Source organism: Ochlerotatus camptorhynchus, unplaced genomic scaffold (assembly GCF_037179485.1).
Source record: "Ochlerotatus camptorhynchus isolate MF236.1 unplaced genomic scaffold, CSIRO-AGI_Acam_v1.1 ptg000011l, whole genome shotgun sequence".
In the NCBI taxonomy this organism is placed as follows: domain Eukaryota; kingdom Metazoa; phylum Arthropoda; class Insecta; order Diptera; family Culicidae; genus Ochlerotatus; species Ochlerotatus camptorhynchus.
The window spans coordinates 165,609-185,546 of NW_027040503.1; the positions used below are offsets into that span (position 1 = coordinate 165,609).

The window sequence follows — 19,938 nt, forward strand, 5'->3', positions numbered from 1 at the left end:
TAATTATAATATTAGTCTGAGAATAGTGTGACGGTCATTCTGAAGAGTGTGCCAAGTAAATTATTAAGAATATTCTAATGGAATTTCATAGAGAAAGATGAAAACAAAATAATGCCGATTCTTGGAAATTATTGCTAGTTTGAGGGAGTTTTGGAATCGGAGGGTGAGTTATAAGAGATAACAAGAGATCTCTTGAATGATTATTTTAGGGGAATCCAGAGAAGAAGTATGATGGAATTCTAGGATGATTCAAATGGAACTCTGAAAAAAGGACAAAGATATCCTGTAAAGAGTTCCATGTAAATTCAGACTAACAAAAAGTTTCATGATCTGGGACCCAGGAAATATATAAATTCCGCTTTCAGACTTTTATTTAAGTTATATAATAAAATTAATCGTAATAGTAATGCAAACAGGTGAGTAACCTGTAGTTTAGGTAAACTGTGTGTGAATACCACGATGTTAGGCTTTGATTTCCACTTCAGCCTGGTGAATTTTACTTTAAAATAAAATTGCATACTGCTTACTATGATGTCAAAAATTACATTGTTAGTCTAATCAACCTCAGGGTAATATATAATTATTTAGAACTATTAAAATCTTCAAGACATATTATGGTACTGCATCAAAAAGTAAAGACTACATCGACTATTAGTTTTAAAAAATCCATCCCATCAAAGTTGCTTGATTCTTTGCTTTTCGTTCTTTAAAAAAAAAGTTACAGTTTAAAAAGCAATTCTAAAAATATTTTCTGCAGTATTTTACCATTGATTTACCTCAATTTTCTGAAATGCTGCGTAATGTATATTCAAACTTTTTGGGCACACTGTGTCAATACTTTGCTGAACCTTTGGACGATTTAAGCAATGCTAACAAGTTATTTGTTTTATATAATTTATTTAAACATGTAATTCATAAACATTCTGATACTTTGAATACATTCCAGATGATCATACTGACCGATTTTTACGGGAGTTTGGCACATCACTTTGATTTCAATAGCATTATGTTAAAAACAGGATTTTTGGTGCATTCCAGGTTTTTCCAGGTTTTTATGAAAATGACCTGGCAACGCTGGTTGTTGGATACCTCACATCGGAAGAGCGATGGGAAACAGCGGGCCTGTGATCCACCATACAAACTTGACCCACCCTAATCAACATGCTCAAACCAACGGTCCATCGAGCACGCAAACCGATCCAAACAAGTTTGTATAGTAGCGTATACTTATTTAAAACAAGTGCTCCTGATGGGCGCCATCCCGCTCCGCTTTATGCGCCCACTTCACCAATCACCCACGTCCATGCCGGTCCCGTGTCCAGAGAGCGAGGGGGCATGAACAGGCACGGATTTCACCGCCACCAACCGGGATCGATTACGACAGGCCTACTACCACTAGACTACTACCCACACCTCCTTGGCGCTGCTGGTATCGCTGTCTGTCTGTTTGTCTTGTTGTTAGGGTTATTGTTAGTGTATGAGTCCTCGACCGACACTCAAAGTCGTTGTTGTCGCAGCGCGCGCGGTTCAGATCTGGCTGAGCAGCCAAGTAATTCACACGTCTTTTGCATACAAGTTATCTCCCCCCTTGGGGCAACAAACAAACAGTGAGTTATTGTGAAGAGAGAGAGGCAGTAAAGGTTGATTGGTTTGGAAAAAAATATCCATATCGATACGGGTTCAAGAATTTGTACCGGACAAACTAGAACGAGTAGAGCAGTTCTTATAGGTGACTGTCGACACCGCATAGCAGACTGATTGGTTATTGAGTGGCGCCAGTCGGTTAGAAGAGTTGCAAAATTCCAGTGAGTTGTTTCTTCGGCAATAACCGAGGAACCCTGAGACATCGTTTGGACAAAAAACATTTTTTTGGTGAGGTGAAATTCTGGCGAAAGTAGTGAAACCCAAAGCGACCGCCATGGACACGTTGATGCGGAGGAACAGTTTTAACATATCGTTCAGCAAGTGGTGGCATCCAAACTCGGAGAAGACCCGCACGGTGAAGAGTGGTTCGTTCGGCAGTTCGGTAGCGATTCAGAAGCTCCGCGAGTCCAAGTGGTTCGATCGGGGTGAGGAGCGAATCTTTTGTGCGGTGATCGAAGCCGGATTCATCGTCGAACTACGCCATCCCGAAACCGGTGAGAGCTGGTTCGGCGTAACGGCGATCGAGCTGAAGAAATGTGAGTAACTAAGTTTGTTGTTGGCGTTGTAGCTGTTGACATAGTTTTAGAATGGGTGTGTCTTGAGTTTGAGGCAGATGGTGTAAACTAGAATGTTCTCACGGTAGTCACGAGAGCGACAAAAGTCAGTTCTAAATTTAAGCATGATCATGACCGCTGCACATGATTGCGTGCGTACGTGCGCCGTTGATCGACGAAGGCTTGTTTACATTTTTGCTTTCGAACGTGACGGTTGTAATGTATGAGATAATTTAAATATCAGCTTCAAGCTGATAGTCGCCTCGACGAGGTGCATTCCACCCGGGCTACATATAGGCACTTACATACATACCAGTGGTACAGCCAAATGAACGTTGCAAGTGTAGTGCACACGGACGGTGAGACGACCTCAAAATTGAGTTGGATTCAACTGAATTTTACAAAACGGGGATTTAAGTGAAATTTTCGTTGATTATCCCCATATTCCCCCAATGATCTTTGGGGAAAATCTAGGAAAATTCAACTCACGTTTGTTTTTTTTTTCAAAATTGAGTCGAATCCAACTCAAATTTGAGTCGCTCTCATCGTCCGTGCGCGACACGCTGAGGAGCGGAAATTTCACAATAATAACAAAAGCGAGCGGGCGCGCTTGTCCGCTCTCACTTTGCCAGTGTCTCGGTTACGGCCGCAGATATTGACCTAGAGACGAAAATAAATAGTTGTAAATCAAAACATTCTCGCTCTAAACGGGAAAAACAAAACAGCGGCCGTCTGTAATGTAAGCGGTTTGCAGTGGATTAGATGGAGAATTGTGTAACAAGCAACGTGCAGCAGCCGTATTAGAACATTATGAATGAATCACGATTCGACAGGTGTCTGTGTAGGTGTCATAATGTTATTTAGGATGATTGTGAAATACCCTTTTGACTTCCAAAACCGCTTTTAAGAACACAAGCTCTGGAGTGGATTTTGGTCTCTAAGAAAAGCGTACGTGACTGTTGCCACATAGTTTTCTGAAATGATTAGTAACAATGTACACACCTTTCATGGAATTAAAAAAGCGCCAATTATTAACTTAAGGAGCCGTTCATAGACCACGGACACTTTCTGGGGGGAAGGAACCTGTAGACTCCCACCCGTGCAAGACATTCTGAGGTGTACCGAATAAAACCAACCCGGTACGCCCAAATACCACAGTACCCTATTTTCGTTATTACTGAGTAGTTCGCACAAACATATTGAAAATGTCGCAGTACCCAATTAATACAATTACCGAAAGCATGCTAAACGGATTGATGATCAGTTGTTAATTTGTGATAACCCTGTTAAATTGATGTGATTCATTATTTGAATCATTTATTTTTGAAACCGCGTAAGTCACATTTTTATCAAAAATGAACTTTTAATAGTTTTTGCATCCACTTGGATTAATTCACCTATCCTACAAATATCGCGTAAAATGAATTAGAGAAATCATTTTAAATTAAAGTCCAAAATGCGGCCGCCGAGTGAGTTTTGCGACCCGTAGAATGCTTTCAGTTTGTGGAATGCACGAAACTTTTATAAAATTAAGATTCCCTCGGCTTTCATATTCCTTTTCGGACTTCTTTTTTTTTTTCATCCTCATAATTATTTTCATTCCTTCTAAATTTCTCTAGAATTTTTCACTAAATTGTATCACAATTTCTTACAAACTTTTCCTAAAATTCCGTTACAAATATTTTTTTAATTCTGTTGAATTCTTCTCAAAATTTTCATACACTATCCTGAGATGTTGTGAGTTTCAACTTCCATGGAATTTAACTCAAAATTGCTGCTCAATAACCTCTCCTTGACGCTGTCGAAAATATTAAATTCTCTTGTGGTAACTGTCTATCAGGTCAGTGTTGTGGCGAGCAGAATGATCTGATCTCACGCGTCAATAGGATAGAAGAAGAGATGAAGAAAGTTTTTCAACTCTCGGACTCTATCACTGGCATACGAGATCACATTGCTGCTCAGATAGACATCGCGGTTAAAAGCGGGATGGCAGATATAAGCCGAAATGTAAATGGTTTTGAAAATTTAATTTGTGAGAAATTGGATAATATGAAAAGTTCATTTTTTAAAATTGATGCGGAAAACAAATTAGCGGTAATGAATGATCAGTGCAGTGTATCTAGGACGATTCAGTCGGAATCGGACCAAAATACCAGACGCAAAAAACGTAAATTAGTAATCAGTAATAGTGATAATGATGATGTTTTTCAAGAAAATGCGAGTTTTGCGGATGTTGTAAAAAGAGACAGTCGTGCTAGTAAAAGTAAACATGTTAGTAACAGTAACAGTAAAAATAACAGTAACAGTAACAAACAAGATAATCGTAAGACTCGTCCGGTCATTGTGATTAAACCGAAAGAGTCCAAACAAGCTTGCGAAGACACTCGTAAGTTTTTGAAAACTCAGTTGGATCCAAAAACACACAAAATCAGTAATTTTAGAAATGGTAAAGATGGCTCCATTATTGTTGAGTGTGCAACAGGAGCAAATGTAAGTGATGTCAAAAATGGTATTGAAAGCAATCTGGGTGAAAACTATAGTGCTGTTGTTCCCACTTCGGTGCCGAGATTGAAAATAGTGGGCATGAGCGATCAGTATTCCTCCGATGTCTTCATTGACTATTTAAAAAGTCAAAATGAAGACATCGCTATAAATGATGTAAAAGTAGTTAACATGTTTGAAAATCCACGCTTCACGTACAACAAGTTCAGTGTTGTGATTGAAGTCGATTTCGATACGTATAAATGTTTGTTATGCGCGAAAAAAGTAAATGTAGGGTTTGATCGGTGCTCTATAGTTCCCGCGATTAATGTATTGAGGTGTTTCAAATGTGGAGAATTTGGGCACAAGAGCATGGATTGCAAAAATTGTGAGAGATGCTCTAGGTGCAGCCAACAACACAAAACATCGGAGTGTACGTCAACTGTATTGAAATGTGTTAATTGTTTGAAAATGAATAAAGAACGTAAAATGAACTTGGACGTCAACCATGCCGCATTTAGTCCTGAATGTTTGCTCTATAAAAGACTTTTTGAACAGAAGAAAAGCAGCTTGCGTTTCAATAAATAGCAGCCAAGTTCCAGGAATGTGAATCAATTCGATTTTTTATATTTGAATATTGCGGGGTTGTCAACAAACTACGTAGCATTACGTCAGATTGTTGAGGAAAAACGTCCTCTTTTAGTTTTATTATCTGAAACTCATATTGTAGAAACTGAAGCTTTTGATCAGTATAGTATTCCGGGATATATTGTTGCTGCTTGTTTATCACATTCTAGACACACTGGCGGTGTTGCTATTTATGTCAAAGAATCAATTCAATTCGACCTTCGAATCAACGAAGTTATCGATGGTAACTGGTTCTTGGGCATTACAGTTGTGCGTGGCATGAAGATGGGTAATTATGGTGTTTTGTATCATTCTCCCAGTTCTAGTGACCAGCGTTTTGTTGATGTTTTAGAGAACTGGCTAGAGACATTCCTTGATTCAAGAAAATTAAATATATTAGCTGGTGATTTTAATATTAATTGGCGTGACAACCATAATTCGAATCATTTGAAGCGTTTAGCTGATTTTTTCAATTTAAAACAAACGGTAGATGAGTATACGCGTATTTCCAGGCACAGTAGAACTTTAATTGACCACGTTTATTCCAATTTTGATTCCATTTGTTCAGTTCCGGATGCTGATTTGAAAATAACCGATCATGAGACCTTAGTGATTAATGTATTAGATAATATCAATAATAACGATGACTTAGTCAAATTGAAGTGCTGGAGGAAATATTCGAAACAGGCTGTTTCAAATCTTGTTGAGAGAAGCGTGGATTTTCCATTCGCGGCCGGTAATTTAGATGAATCTGCAGCTGTTCTAACTAACACTTTGAAAACGTGTACCAATCAATTAGTTGAGCAAAAGTTTGTTTCTTTGAAAAACTCGAACAGCTGGTACAATTTGGAACTTTTGCGTCTTAAACGTAAGAGGGACAAATGGTACAAAAAGTTTTGCAGATCAAATAATGATAATCATTGGAATAGGTACACAATCGCGCGTAATAAATATTCACAATCGATAAAACAAACTCGTTGTGAATATGTCCAGAGGAAGATTGATCAGCATCAAAACAACAGCAAAGAGTTATGGAAAATTTTGAAATCTTTATTAAAACCTAGTAATTGCAAACCGCGGTCCATAACTTTTAATGGCACATTAGAACAGTCAGAACCAGTAATTGCATCTATGTTTAATGATTATTTTGTCGAAAGTGTTTCATTGATTAATCAATCCATTGAATTGGTCGATGAACCTGACGAAATAAAACAGCCAGTTAATAGTAGTTGTAGATTTGAAGGTTTTCACCAAATTACTTTAGATGAACTTAGAGTTATTTGCTTTTCATTAGGAAAATCGGCTGGAGTAGATAATGTTAATTCTAGAGTTATTCAAGATTGCTTTCATGTCATTGGCCACATCTTGCTGGACCTTATTAATGAATCTTTGCAGACTGGACATGTGCCACAAATTTGGAAGGAATCCTTAGTGGTTCCTATTCAAAAAGTTGCTGGAACGATTAAAGCCGAAGAGTTTCGTCCCATCAACATGTTGCACACATTAGAGAAAATTTTAGAACTTGTTGTTAAAGGCCAGCTGTTGGAGTATTTGAATAGCAACTCTTTGTTGATACCAGAACAATCAGGATATCGGGAAGGTCATTCCTGTGAAACTGCGTTGAATTTGGTGTTAGCAAAGTGGAAAGACAACTTGGAGCGTAAAGATACGACTGTTGCTGTTTTTTTGGATCTGAAACGCGCTTTTGAAACAATTTCTAGGCCCTTACTGTTAAGTACAATCAAGCGCTTTGGAATTACGAGTACTGCTTATAAATGGTTTGAAAGCTATTTATCTGACAGAACTCAACGGACTGTTTTTAATGATTCTGTTTCCAGTCCCGTGGGGAATAACCTTGGAGTGCCCCAGGGAAGTGTATTAGGGCCTCTTTTATTTATTATGTATATTAATGATTTGAGACGCGTTTTACGATTTTGCGACATTAATCTTTTTGCAGATGATACTGTGTTATTCATTGCAGCTAAGGATTTAGAAGTTGCCGTCTCACATTTGAATGAAGATTTGCGTTCTCTAAGTAGATGGTTGAAGTGTAAGCAGTTGAAATTAAATACAAGTAAAACTAAATTCATGGTAATTTCGCGGAACCGAGTAAATGATAATGTCTCCGTGGTAATTGATGATGAGGCTATTGATCGCGTTCGGGAGATTAAATATCTTGGCGTGATTATTGATGACAAACTTAAGTTCAACTCTCACATTGACAATGTCATCAAGAAAATTGCCAAGAAGTATGGAATTCTATGTCGACTGAAAAACGATTTAACTATTGCCAGTAAAATACAGCTATACAAATCAATCATCTCTCCTCATCTAGACTTTTGCCCATCCATTTTATTTCTAGCCAATGAAACACAAATATCGAGATTACAGCGTTTGCAGAATAAAATAATGCGTTTGATTTTGCGATGTAATAGATTCACATCCTCAACTTTGATGCTGGACGCTTTAAAATGGCTGTCAGTGAAGCAAAGAATAGTTCATTTGACTATGGTGTTCATTTTTAAAGTAGTAAATGGTTTGCTGCCTCGATATTTGTGTGATCTAATTGAAAGAGGAAGTGATTTTCATAGATATAATACTAGAAACGCGGATGAAATAAGAACACCACATTTCTTGACTTGCGCTTCACAGAATTCATTGTATTTTAAAGGAGTAAATGTTTTCAATTCGATGCCTAGACATATTAAACGTGCAACAACATTAGCAGAATTCAAGAGACATTGTATTTCACACGTTAAAACTGTCTTTTGAACAGTTATCCAGTGATTTTTATTTTTTTTTTTTATGAATGGACGAAGTATGTATCTTGACGAAGTTATTTATAACGGATTATTTTGTATGGATAGCTGTCATAACGACTTTTTAATAATTATTGTAGCACTGCAAAAACTATTTTGTTCGCCACGATGGTGATGATGGATTTTTTTTTATATTTGAATTAAAGTAGTAGTTAAAAAAAAAGTAGTAGTCTACAAAGGTTTGAGCCTCGCGCGCGTATTACGGATATAGAGGACTGAATTTAACATTTGATAAAAAAAAAAATGCAACTTTGAAGCTTATTTGGAAGATACTTTGAGTTAGTATTAAGTTTTCTGGCTGAATGTCGGGGGTTCGTGAGCATTCCTGACATTGCTGAAAATTATAATAGCATCATTGCGGGGTTGCTAGTGTATAGGATGCTTTGTTGATTGTTCATTAACTCTTGATTGCTTGTAATACTTATGAATATTCTAGGTGGACAAAAAGGCGAACTAAGAGGTGGACGCCTAAGCTTTTTCACATTTATGTATATTGCTGTGAAGCAACTGTAAAGTCTAGAGGGAATTTATATCTGTAACTGTAACCAGCTCGTTTTTGTTTGCTAACCTGGTTAAAATGTTTATATTTAATTATCTTAAAGATAAATCGTCCAGCTCAAACCTTTGTAGGGGTAAGAGGTGGGACCATCATCATCATCATTTAACATTCCTTTGGGATCGAATCAACTTCAGATATAGATTTCTTCCGAATTCTTATCACAAATATTTTGAAATTAATTTCGGATTTCCTTGTCAGCACTACTTCGGAAATCTTATCATAATTTATTTGGAGTCGTGGAATTTTGCATATTTTTCGGATTTATCCTCTGAATTCTCTTTGAGTTCTTCTAAGAGATTCTTTGAAGTTTCCCTGGACATTTCCTCAACTACCTTTAAATTGTCCAAGTATTTTCCTGAAGCTTTCCTCACTAATAATTTAAATTTATTTTCAGAATTACTTTCTAGTGTCCTCGGAATTACTTCAGCATATTTTCCAGAATTCCCTAGGAGTTCTCTTGAGCAGAACCTTTGGATTAGATCTCAAGTTTTTTTTTCAAGCTCAAGGTTTCTAAAAGAATTTCTTACTACAATCTTTCACGTTCCAACATTCAACCGTGTTTAACCATGGCGTTCAGCATAGCAGCCTATGGATAATTTTCATGATTCTGGAAATTTCTTAAGTCTTTGGAAATAATAACTCAATTTTAGAGCTCATAAAATCAGTTACAGTTTTAAACATACAATATTTTAATTGAATCGTGATCTATTTTTTTTACGTAGGACTACGTCTGTGATTTCTATATGCGGGTAGAAAACCAAATGTGAAAACCAAAAATGGAACATGTAACAAAATTATGAAAGATTTTGAACGTTTATAACTCAGCTGCCCTTGGACCAATTTCAATAATTCTATCACTAATCGATCAGAAATATTTCTACGCATCTGTTAAATTTATTTTTTTTTTTTTCCTTTGGTTTGTTTTTTTCCGTCGATCTTGTTTTCCGTGCTGAGCACCAATGCTACCGACGTGCCAGGAAGGCAGCTCCCACACCTGGACCATATCTATCGACCCATCAAACTCATGAACCGGGGACCAACGGCTTTACTTCCCATCCGAAGGAAGGCGTGATCAGAGATGTTATGCCTCAGAACATCCCGGCGGCGCTGACTGGGATTGAACCCAGGCCTGCTGGGGTGAGAGGTAATCACGCTTACCACTACACCACCGGCGCCGTTATCTGTTAAATTTAAGACTTTACCATTTTTCAAAATGTCACTATTGAAACAGTTTGCTTGAATGTGCTACGGCTACTTGTTATTAGTAGAGATAGGGGTGCCACTTCCCTGGGAAGAAGCCACACCGCTATTGATCGGAATTAGAGGTGGGCAAAACAGCTCATCTGACTGAGTGGATAAAACCCATCCAGCTCAATGAAGGGAGTCGATTCTTTTGAACAGCTCTTCAGCTCACATTGAAATTATAGAAATTATGACACAAATTCAAAATCGGAAAATTAATAAGTGGTTTTAGTTTAGTGCTTAAAACTGCATAAAATCGTAAAAGTAGTCTAAACCAATAAATCCGTACCTTACAATATGGCTCTACTTTTCAATGGAAAACGCCACTAACGCAACAACTGAACAAGAGCTACACCTATGTCACACGCGATGATATGATTCATATCGTGGCACACGATGTTACGCCTTTTCTCAAGCTATGCAATCCAGTCTATATACAGATTTTATTTCTGATGTTAATTCTCCAGCAGAATTTCTCTCACTATTCTCGGCTTCAGCTCCAGATCATCAGCTCATCGGATCCGGAGCTGAATCGTGAAGAATTGAGAGAGAGAAAAAAAGATCCAAAGAGCTGGACGGGTCCGAGAGTTGTCATGCTAAACAGCTCCCAGTGATGATTCGGATCCGGAGCTGAGCTGATAAGCTAGAGAGCTGGATTTCGCTTTTCGGTTATTTGCTTTTGTGCGGATCTTCGGCTCCCCCAGAGAATTATGGGAGGAGAGTTGAGAGCACATATGCTGGAGGAATAACATCAGCAATATGAGCCGAGTACATAAATAAATTGGATAATACCAGAAGAAAATTAACATCGTGCAGCACATGTGCCTATGTCTCTCTCTCCCAAACAGCCGCTTGAAAGTTTTCTTCTACCGTTGGTGCTGTCGATCAGTTGGCACATGGTGTATTACGCGCGCGTCTTGGTTTACGCGGTGACTGTTCAATGCGTGAGTGGAGTAATGAGTCCTTTTTTTGAAAAGTTCCGTTATGAGTGATGGATTAAATGGTTTAGACTTGTGATATCAGTGAGCTGATGAGCTGCTGTTCCTAAAAAATGAACCGCGGGTAATCAGCTCACATAACAAAAAAATACGCTATGTTCATGAAATCATGAGTCATTCTTCTCTATTCGGAGATTGGATTTGTTCCCATGTATCGGTAAAAGCTCGCAGACAAGTGTCGAATGTATTGGGGAAACCGTAACCAGTCCGGTGAGCTGGCACAGCGACAAGTTGTGCAATCATTCGACTGACCGATCAGTTAACAAACCAATTGACCATCCAACCAACCATCATCAATCAGTCAAACAACCAATCTGCCAGACCAGCCCAACTAACCAACCGAACCAGTATGACCGTTTGGTTAGTGTGGTCGATCAGTCGTTTTATCAATTGTTTGAATGGTCGACTTATTAGTTGGTCGATCAGTCAGTTAAGCATCAGCTGCTTTTCACTTACCTACTTAAATTTAATTTGGAGCCAATCGAATATAAAAAAAAAACGTTGATATTATTTAGCTTATCTAAAATATTGAAGTAGACTACGTCTTACGGGAAGATACTGGGGGTAAATCGAAAATCTAAAATTGTGATCGTCACGAAAAAATGTAAGGTTTTGAACGCTTATAGCTTTGTCATTTATAGATTGAATTGAAATCCAAATACACCAATCGATAGGGAATAACACTCACAATTTACTACAATAAATGCTTTTCCAATTTTCTCAAAAAAATCGATGAAAAATGTACAAGTTTCAAGTACTGTTTCAATGAAATAAACGTTCTCCCCAGACAAGTCATCATAATCGAGTACCATTTGGTTGCGCATCGTTTTGCTTCAACCTGTAAAGCTAAACAAGGGCTCTGCTGTCATTCCTCCGCTCATTAAAGCTTCGTACGGCGTGGCAAGCAGAAGCAGGAGCAAATCAGCAAGAGGAACATTACCGCAGTCAAGCTAGAGCGCTGCTGTGGAAAATCCGCTCATTTTCGCATCGGACGGACGGTGTGGTGAAATAACAGCAGTCAGCGTGATCACATTGATGACAACCAACGATGGAGTGGAGAGGATGTGGAATTTGTGGAGATCGAACAATTGGTCCTTTTCAGAATCACACATATTTTACAGAAAGAGTTATTGAGGCTGTTTTCGGTTCAAATAATATGAAACGCGAAAAATATTATTTTTATATAACAAACCCCCGCTTCCTCCTATAATGACATCCTAAAAAGAATTGAAGTTGATTTTTTCACCCGCCAAAAGAGCCAAAAATTCAAGTTGAGAGAAAATTTGCATGTCATGTATGCTGTACCTCTCACAGCTACAAATTAATGTAAAACATGTCTGGTACCTCTCTATATGCAATTAATCATTTTGTTCGACCATTTTCCACCGAGATGGCGCTGTTACGCTGGTAGGAAGGGATAAAAATCCCCATATAGAAATTGAGAGAAGTGGGAATAATTCGCTTGCGGTGCATATTCAGGTGAAAAAAAGTGAACGACAACCTAAAGAAATTAATCAGGGACTTTGTAGTTCAGTTTTTTCCCGGAAATTATTGTTAAACAAGCTACAATTAAAATGATTTTTCCCCATTCAGTTTTACCTGATTTACTACCAGCTCCCAGAGAGCCAAAAAATTCAAATTTGAGAGGGAAAATTTGCTCTCACGACCTCAATCTCTCAACATGCCATGTATTTTCTTGACACTCGATTTGTGATTTCCCTTTCACAGATTACCTGAGTAGAGTACCTGACACTACAAAACATGTCTGGTTCCTCTATAAAACATTTGCTTTAACATTTGAAGTCCCTCCTTTTTTACATATTCTACGCAAAAGATACTTTATGCCCCGCCCATACATAAAATTCGGCGGCGAATTTTGTGAGGGGTGAGCTATTTTGTGTGCAGAATGTGTAAAAAAGGAGGGACTTCGAATAATAATCTAAATGCATATATAGAGGTACCAGACATGTTTTGCACTGCAGTGTCCTCTGTGAACAATTATAGGAAAACAGATTGTGTCTAGTTTCCGATAGATGTCACCGCAAACAACAGCTGTGACACCTGATGGAACATGAATGCAGAAGCTTGACAAAATGATTAATTAGATTAACATCTAAAGTCCATCCTTTTTTAGATATTCTGCACAAAAGATACTTTCTGTCACGCCCCATTCATAAAAATGTGGGAAATCCTTTCAGGGGCGGGACTTAGAAAGTAGTTTTTGTGCAGAATATGTAAAAAAGGAAAGACTTCGGATGTTGTATACAAATTACAGATGCATTACTGTAAGAACTGTCAAAATCCCATGAATTTACACGCTAGTGTTCGGTAGATTCTGCTTGGCGAACTGAATTTTGATGATTTTTGGCCATCCCTGTGTTGAAGTGGGATCCAGAGGGACGGTAAAAAATCATTCACAGCTTTAAGTAGAGCTTTACATTGTTGTTTGTTACAAAGTTCATACACCAAGTGGATTAGCGAGTTTCTGGGTGGTGCTGTGTTTAGTTCGGTCCAACAAAAATTAAATCTCTGAAAATGGGTTCGAGCGTCTTTGTGTAAATCCAAGAATGGCAAAAAGTTAAAAGATATATTTCTGAATACTTGTAGTTCTAGTTCCTAATTATGTACTTAAGAGGCGGATAAATTCCTACGTTAAGCTATCCAATGAACATATAGAATTATGATCCTGCTTGGATGGACGGACTTTTTCGATTGCTTGAAGTAGCAAATCATGATTCAATATTGAACATGGACCAAACTTTCTAATTTTGTGAAAGCACAACTCTGAATATCAAATTTTCGATTATGCTGATGGAAAGAAAGTGAGAGGGCAGTCCCAAGTAACCAACAAGTCTGCTTAGAAACAATCCGACTAATAATGCGCCAAAGTATGTATGTTAGCTTCAACAACAGAATCAATCCAAATTAGTGGGCTTATTGGTTACCTTCCAAGTAACAATTTGGGTTTTATGAGGGTACTCTAGACCATGACTAAGACTTGTAGAGTGCTTTAAAACCTCAATAAAACTTACAATGTTACTTGGGCTGGGATGTGCAATAAATGCTTGTGATCGATTTCCCACCGGAGGTATCCCACTGCGATCAAGCGTTTGGTTAAACGTGTTATTCATAACAAATGTTCAACGGAGATGGGATGTACATTGACGTGTGCACAGGGAATAAATTATAACAGGGGATTAAAGACAAGTGTTTCATATGCGGAAATATCCCTAACGGAAAGTTAAGAAGCAGTCAGAAAAATAACTAATAAGGGTGAGGAAATGTACATGTCAATGAGAGGAAATGGAGTAAATTGAGGAAATAAGTTACTTCTACTGTATTTTAAATTAATATCAAGAAAAATGTACGAGAAGTTCACTAAACATCTCAACGTAGTCTACGGCAACCATGCGGTCGTGCCTTGTACACAACCCCACCATTTTTTTTTATTAAAACCTTTTTTAACCTAATTTGGTCAGCAGGATCAGATAATAAAAAATATGATTCAATCTCAGACAGAAACAAAGTAAGAGGTTGCATCCAAGACATAACCAATGATTCAACATAGGATTACGTGCCCGGTATCAATATTCGGCGACTGTGTTAGGGAAACCACTTTTTCCCATCATGGAAACGGTTCGTTTTCAGATGGCAAAATTACGCATTTTCGTGCACAAAATGGAATTTTCGATTAATTCAATATATAATTAAAAAAAGCAAAAATTTATTGGAGGAATTTCTTGCTCAAATTTTCCAATCGAGAGATATTCGTGATCAATCATATAAATTCTAGCGTCCTGGAAAAAAAACCTTACCTTGATTCGAAGTGTTTCTGGTTAATTGACCATCTTCATTCTCGCATTTCAAACTTATTGCTCATCACATATGTATTAGCTTATTGACTGCTCTCAATTCAGTATTCTAGATGCACTTCAACAGCTATTAGTTGAGAGCTTTCGATGCCTGTACCATTTTTGCATTAGTATAATTGTGTGACAAGTACAATCATACTCTATGTCCAGGGAAGTCGAGCAATTTTCCGACCCGAACAATTCCTAGACCGGACCGGGAATCGAACCCAACCACCTCCAGCATGGTCTTGCTTTGTAGCTGCGCCTTAACCGACTGATCTAAGAGAGGCCCTGGTTAACTGACAAGGTCATGTGGTATTCATTAATTCCGGAGAACTTCGAGATTAGGACGTAATTGCTTTTGTAAACAAAAACGTCATTTGCCGATTTTTCGCAAATTAAAGCTTAATCTAAAAAAACTAACGACACAAACAGGTAGAGGAATGGTTCCTGTATCATTTGGTATAGTTTGTTCACGATATTGACCTTTAATTCGCGAGAAATCGGTGATTGACGTGTTTGTTCCCTTCCCTTGGCTAGTTTTTGCACCTTGCTGTTGGTGGGCGGGCTTAATTTCATGCTTTATAGTGGAGTGTTGGAGACGGTAGGTTTATTTTTGGCGTTGCTGGCTCATGCCGCGATAGAATGGCGCCATGGGCAGGCAATAAGGATTACTAAACTTCCCCTCTCTGATGAACCACTACATGAGAAAAACAAAGATCTAGTACAGCAGTGATAGTATCACACTTGTTACTCCTTTATTTGAAAGCCGCGTTGTAGTACGCTTGCGTATAGGCACTGACGTTGGGTGCGATACTGGCGGGTTTTGCCGCAAATCACTCTTATTTTATTTATTTTTACGCAGATTTATTTGGGTTTGCAAGGGAATTATACTATTCAAATATTTCAGAAAGTGCCCAACAGTGCTCCTTCTACTTGCGTGACAAGCTTTCGTTGTTGTTTTCATTGAGGTATTACTCAGGGAACAATGTTAAACACCATTTTTGTACATGGTATTGCAACTAATCTTATATGTGCTTCATTTTGATTTGGGATAAGTGTTTGAACTATGGCCCGGGATTTTCACTGTGGCGTGCTTCTATTGTGACATTCTCATACGTATTTTTGTGGTGCGACATAGTGAACATAGTTGCTTACATTGACAAGTGCATGTACTTAATATATAAAGCATGGTAGGTAGATTAGAGATTTCAATTATTTATTAAATTAGACTAGAGATATCATAATCATCAAACGAACTTAAATAAGAAAATTTAGACAGCCTAGTAGCATTAAGTGGATTAACAGAAGAGTTAGGATGCGGAGGGTCCGCTTAGGGAGGCAACTAACCTTTAAGGTTAAATTTGCTTTGATGCATTTTTTGGAGGTTTGGGAGCGGTTTTTTTCGGCGCGTTGTTTTGGATTGCGGGAGGCTCGCGTCATTTTGTGTAAAATATCAAAAGGAATCGAGTAGTGCGAGCTTTTTGCAGTCTGGAGTAGTGCGTCGGGGGGGGGGGGGGGGCTTCTTTCGAAATTTTCCGGGGGGCATCGAGGTGGATTGAGCCTTAAAGCAACTGGCAAGTAGCCTTTTCATGTATTGTGTGTTTATTTTGATTATTGCTTTAAAATATCTTTTTGGTATATGTGTGAAAGGATGAATCAGTGGGAAATGGATTTTCGGTTTCTTTACATTTAGCATCACTATGTGTCATTTCCTCAAAACCCCCCAATAACCGGCCTCTTCAATCCCTTCCTTTTCCCATGGCGTTCAAGTGGTCCGCATAGACTATTCAGCCATTACCCGTCCTTTATCCTCGGCTTTGGATTGACTTGCGCTCCCATTGCCCCACCAAACGCTGCAAAATGAAAATGAAAATGAGAAATCGGTGATTGACGTGTTTGTTTATAAAAAGAAATTACGTCCAAATCACAAAGTTCTCCGGAATTACGAGAATTGTCATGTACCACTCCGATTCACAATCTTTTAAATTTGTCGATCCTCTTAACGGAATCCCTTTATAAAGAGCTTAGAGTGTGTTGGTTTATTTCCTTTTAATTCCGTCATAATTACTTATCTTTTGGCAGATACGCGTCAAAAGATAAGCAATTATAACGGAATTAAAAGGAAATAAACCAACACACTCAAAGCTCTTCACTTCAATAATGTTGTGCATTTGGTTTCTGGGTGCATTATCAAAGAGCTTTGGGGGTGATGTGGCTGGCAGCAAAGCGAGCAAACGATAAATGAAAATTAACCAGGGTATTAACTTTCAAACAACAATGGTGGTCCTGAAAAGAACCGTTTTGTCGTGATGGTTGAGTAATGATGAGCTATTAGCAACAATCAATACGAAACTAACGATTTTAAATTGGCTCACTACTTGACTAGCCTATTGGTCCCAAGCAAACGATTAACGTTCCCGATTCTAGTCGAAATTCTAGTACTTCACAATGTTTGTTTTGATTCGCTATGAAAGTTTGACAGATAAAATGAGGGGTTATTGGTTTTTCCTATGTTTCGAGGGGTGAATCGATTAGCTTGGGACCGAAGAGAGTACCAGAGCTGAGCCAAAAAGTTGAGCACGTTATTTCGGGACCTTCTAGTCTTAGAGTTACCTCTATGCTATTAGGGTGTTCAACACGGATGAGGCAGGCGAGCTGTATGTTGTTTGGAACGAGGGTGACGCGCTTGGCATAGAGTGCCCACAGCGACTCACGAAGAGCTACTGAATACGATCAGTAGCGGTGCGGCTTCTTCCTCCTTCTTTGGTGAATGGACGCTCATGTGGCCTGCAGCTCGCTGCTTGCGGCCAGCCTTTCGTTGTGTACTGGAGAACAATGTTCGTTGGATGGAATTCGTTTTTGAAATCTTTGTTGCAAAAATTAATTGATTTAATCCAATGATCCTGTAGATTGCATTCTCAGCTTGAATCCTGTAAAACCATTGTAAAAATTATTTGTTGCTAGTAGCAACATATTTTTCATTTTGAAGAAATCTCAATAATTTTGCATTTAAAACTTAAGATTTACTTACCATTCGGCGCTACTTTTCTGTTCGTATTTGGTATCAATTTGACAAATGATCTCAAGTACATCATCGCTACGGCTATAGCACCGCGGTGGCCGGCATAAACTTGGAATTCACAATTTATTTACGTTGAATTTCTCTTTAAGGTAAGTAATTTTGTGTTCTTCTTCTTTTTTAAATATCATAAAATCATCATCATTAGTTTACACATACATTCATATATTATGAATACGAAAATTTAAAACATGTATTTCGTGGGTAAAACATGAAAATTTCCTGGGTAAAACACATTCACTGCATTTACTTACTTGTGTTCGTCGAAGTATAGCACAATTAAACGCAATCGAATACACGAAACTCAAAACAACTGCTTCACAAAACTCTTGGTGAACAAAATTCATCACAAAGAAAACCATTTCTACTTTACTGCTTTGCTAGCAATCGTGAAAGTATCATTGAAACAGCGGTGCCAGATGTATTGCCTCTAGCAATGAATTTAAGTTTATTTAAACAATTAATTGCGAAGTCTGCCTTATTAACATAGATGAGTGGATGTATTTAATGGTGGATAAATATCAAAAACTGATTAAATAAAACATAAATGACCATTTTAAACATTTTACCGGTCCAATTAAAAAAGTCACAGAAGATTGAATTCAACACTAACAGGGTTGATGACAGCAGTGCACGTAGCCTGTTATACACTTTCCCGCTCAGGGGTGTAAACAAACTTGCATACAGCGCAGTCTGGCAGTGCTTATGTTTTGTCTGCTACATTCTTATCCACTAGATAGTGTGACATCACATTTGCTGTTGTATTGAAATGAAGGAAGAAAAGAGATGGTTAAGTTTTCCTCACCATACCAGTTGATATTTATGAAAAATGGGCAGTTTTGGCGTGGGGACATGCACTTCCAATGAATCTTACCAATACATTTAGAAAATGATGATCGAAGAATATTTCAAAAAGAAGAAGTAAACAAAATAATGACCCTTTGTAGAACCTTAAGGCCCAAGCGCAATGACAGGGGAAGCGGAACGGCAGCGGCAGCGGAAAAACCCGATCTGAGTAAGCGTATTTGTCGGTTAGACATCTTGATGCAATTTGTGACAACTGTCAAACTTTTCGTTTCGTACACACCACGAAAAAGTCATGTAAATTTCGGTTCCGAGGGGCGCGCACTACCAGATATGAGTGCGTGATATTTAAAATACATCGTAGTAATTTAAATACTTTGAGGACAGTAATCATTTGATTTTAAATGCTTTTAGCGGTATTGAAAGTAATCAACATATAATTAACGTTAATTAATTTAATGGAAAATAATTTAAATGTTTTGAAAATAATTTAAGAATCAAATATTGTCAGTATTTAAAGTATTTATTGCAATTTAGAGTGTATTTAAAGTAATAAAAGCAGTAATGACAAGTTTTTAAATATCTGGTCAGTAGGCTGCGTAGTATTGAAAGACTAGTGCGTGCCCCTTGTTCGGTTCCCTGTGACCGACACATGCAAGCGAAACCTTGAAGGCTTTTGCGTTTATATTTTCTGGTAGTATTGTTTGTTGTTGTTAGCGTCCATCTTAATTCCATATTGATGAAATACAAACTAAATCCCTTAAAACCCCCCTAGAGGCATAAAGGGCGAACACGAAATTATTGCGACACATTCAACAGGGCATAACTTTTTTACCATTGGGTAAAAATCAACCAAATTTTGCACACTTTCTCATTGATGTGTATTGTGTACATGCTGTCAAACTCGAAGTCGTGTTTTTCGATTCAACGAAAATGGAGGTGAGCCAACGCGAGTTGAGAGAACAAATTCTTTCCAAACACCTGGAATTTCCTTACCTGTTGCACCGGCAGTTGGGAAAAATGTTGAACATTCACCATTCAACCGTCTCCAGAGTGTTGAAGCGGTTCCAGGAGCGGTTGACGTTGGACCACAGTAAAGGAGCTGGAAGAAAACCGGGACCGGAGAACAAAAAGACGGAGGGAAAGGTGAAGCGGATGATTAAAGCAAATCCCAACGTCTCAAGTCGTGATTTGGCTAAAAAGATCGGCATGTCGCAGAGCTACGTCCAGAATGCAAAGAAGAGAGCTGGATTACATACATACAAGGTACAGAACTT

The 19,938-nt window shown here is 38.1% G+C and overlaps 1 protein-coding gene across 2 annotated transcripts in view; it reads left to right on the forward strand.

Moving 5' to 3' along the window:
* Positions 1-1,493: 1,493 nt before the first annotated feature.
* Positions 1,494-19,938, forward strand: part of l(1)G0469 (lethal (1) G0469) — a 32,624-nt gene continuing 14,179 nt past the window's right edge. The window contains exon 1 of one of the 2 annotated variants that reach the window (XM_065221057.1): positions 1,494-2,180. In XM_065221057.1, the coding sequence (XP_065077129.1) occupies positions 1,919-2,180 (262 nt within the window). In that variant the 5' untranslated portion in view covers positions 1,494-1,918. The remainder of the gene's footprint in view (positions 2,181-19,938) is intronic. The other variant, XM_065221056.1, reaches the window with a different exon arrangement.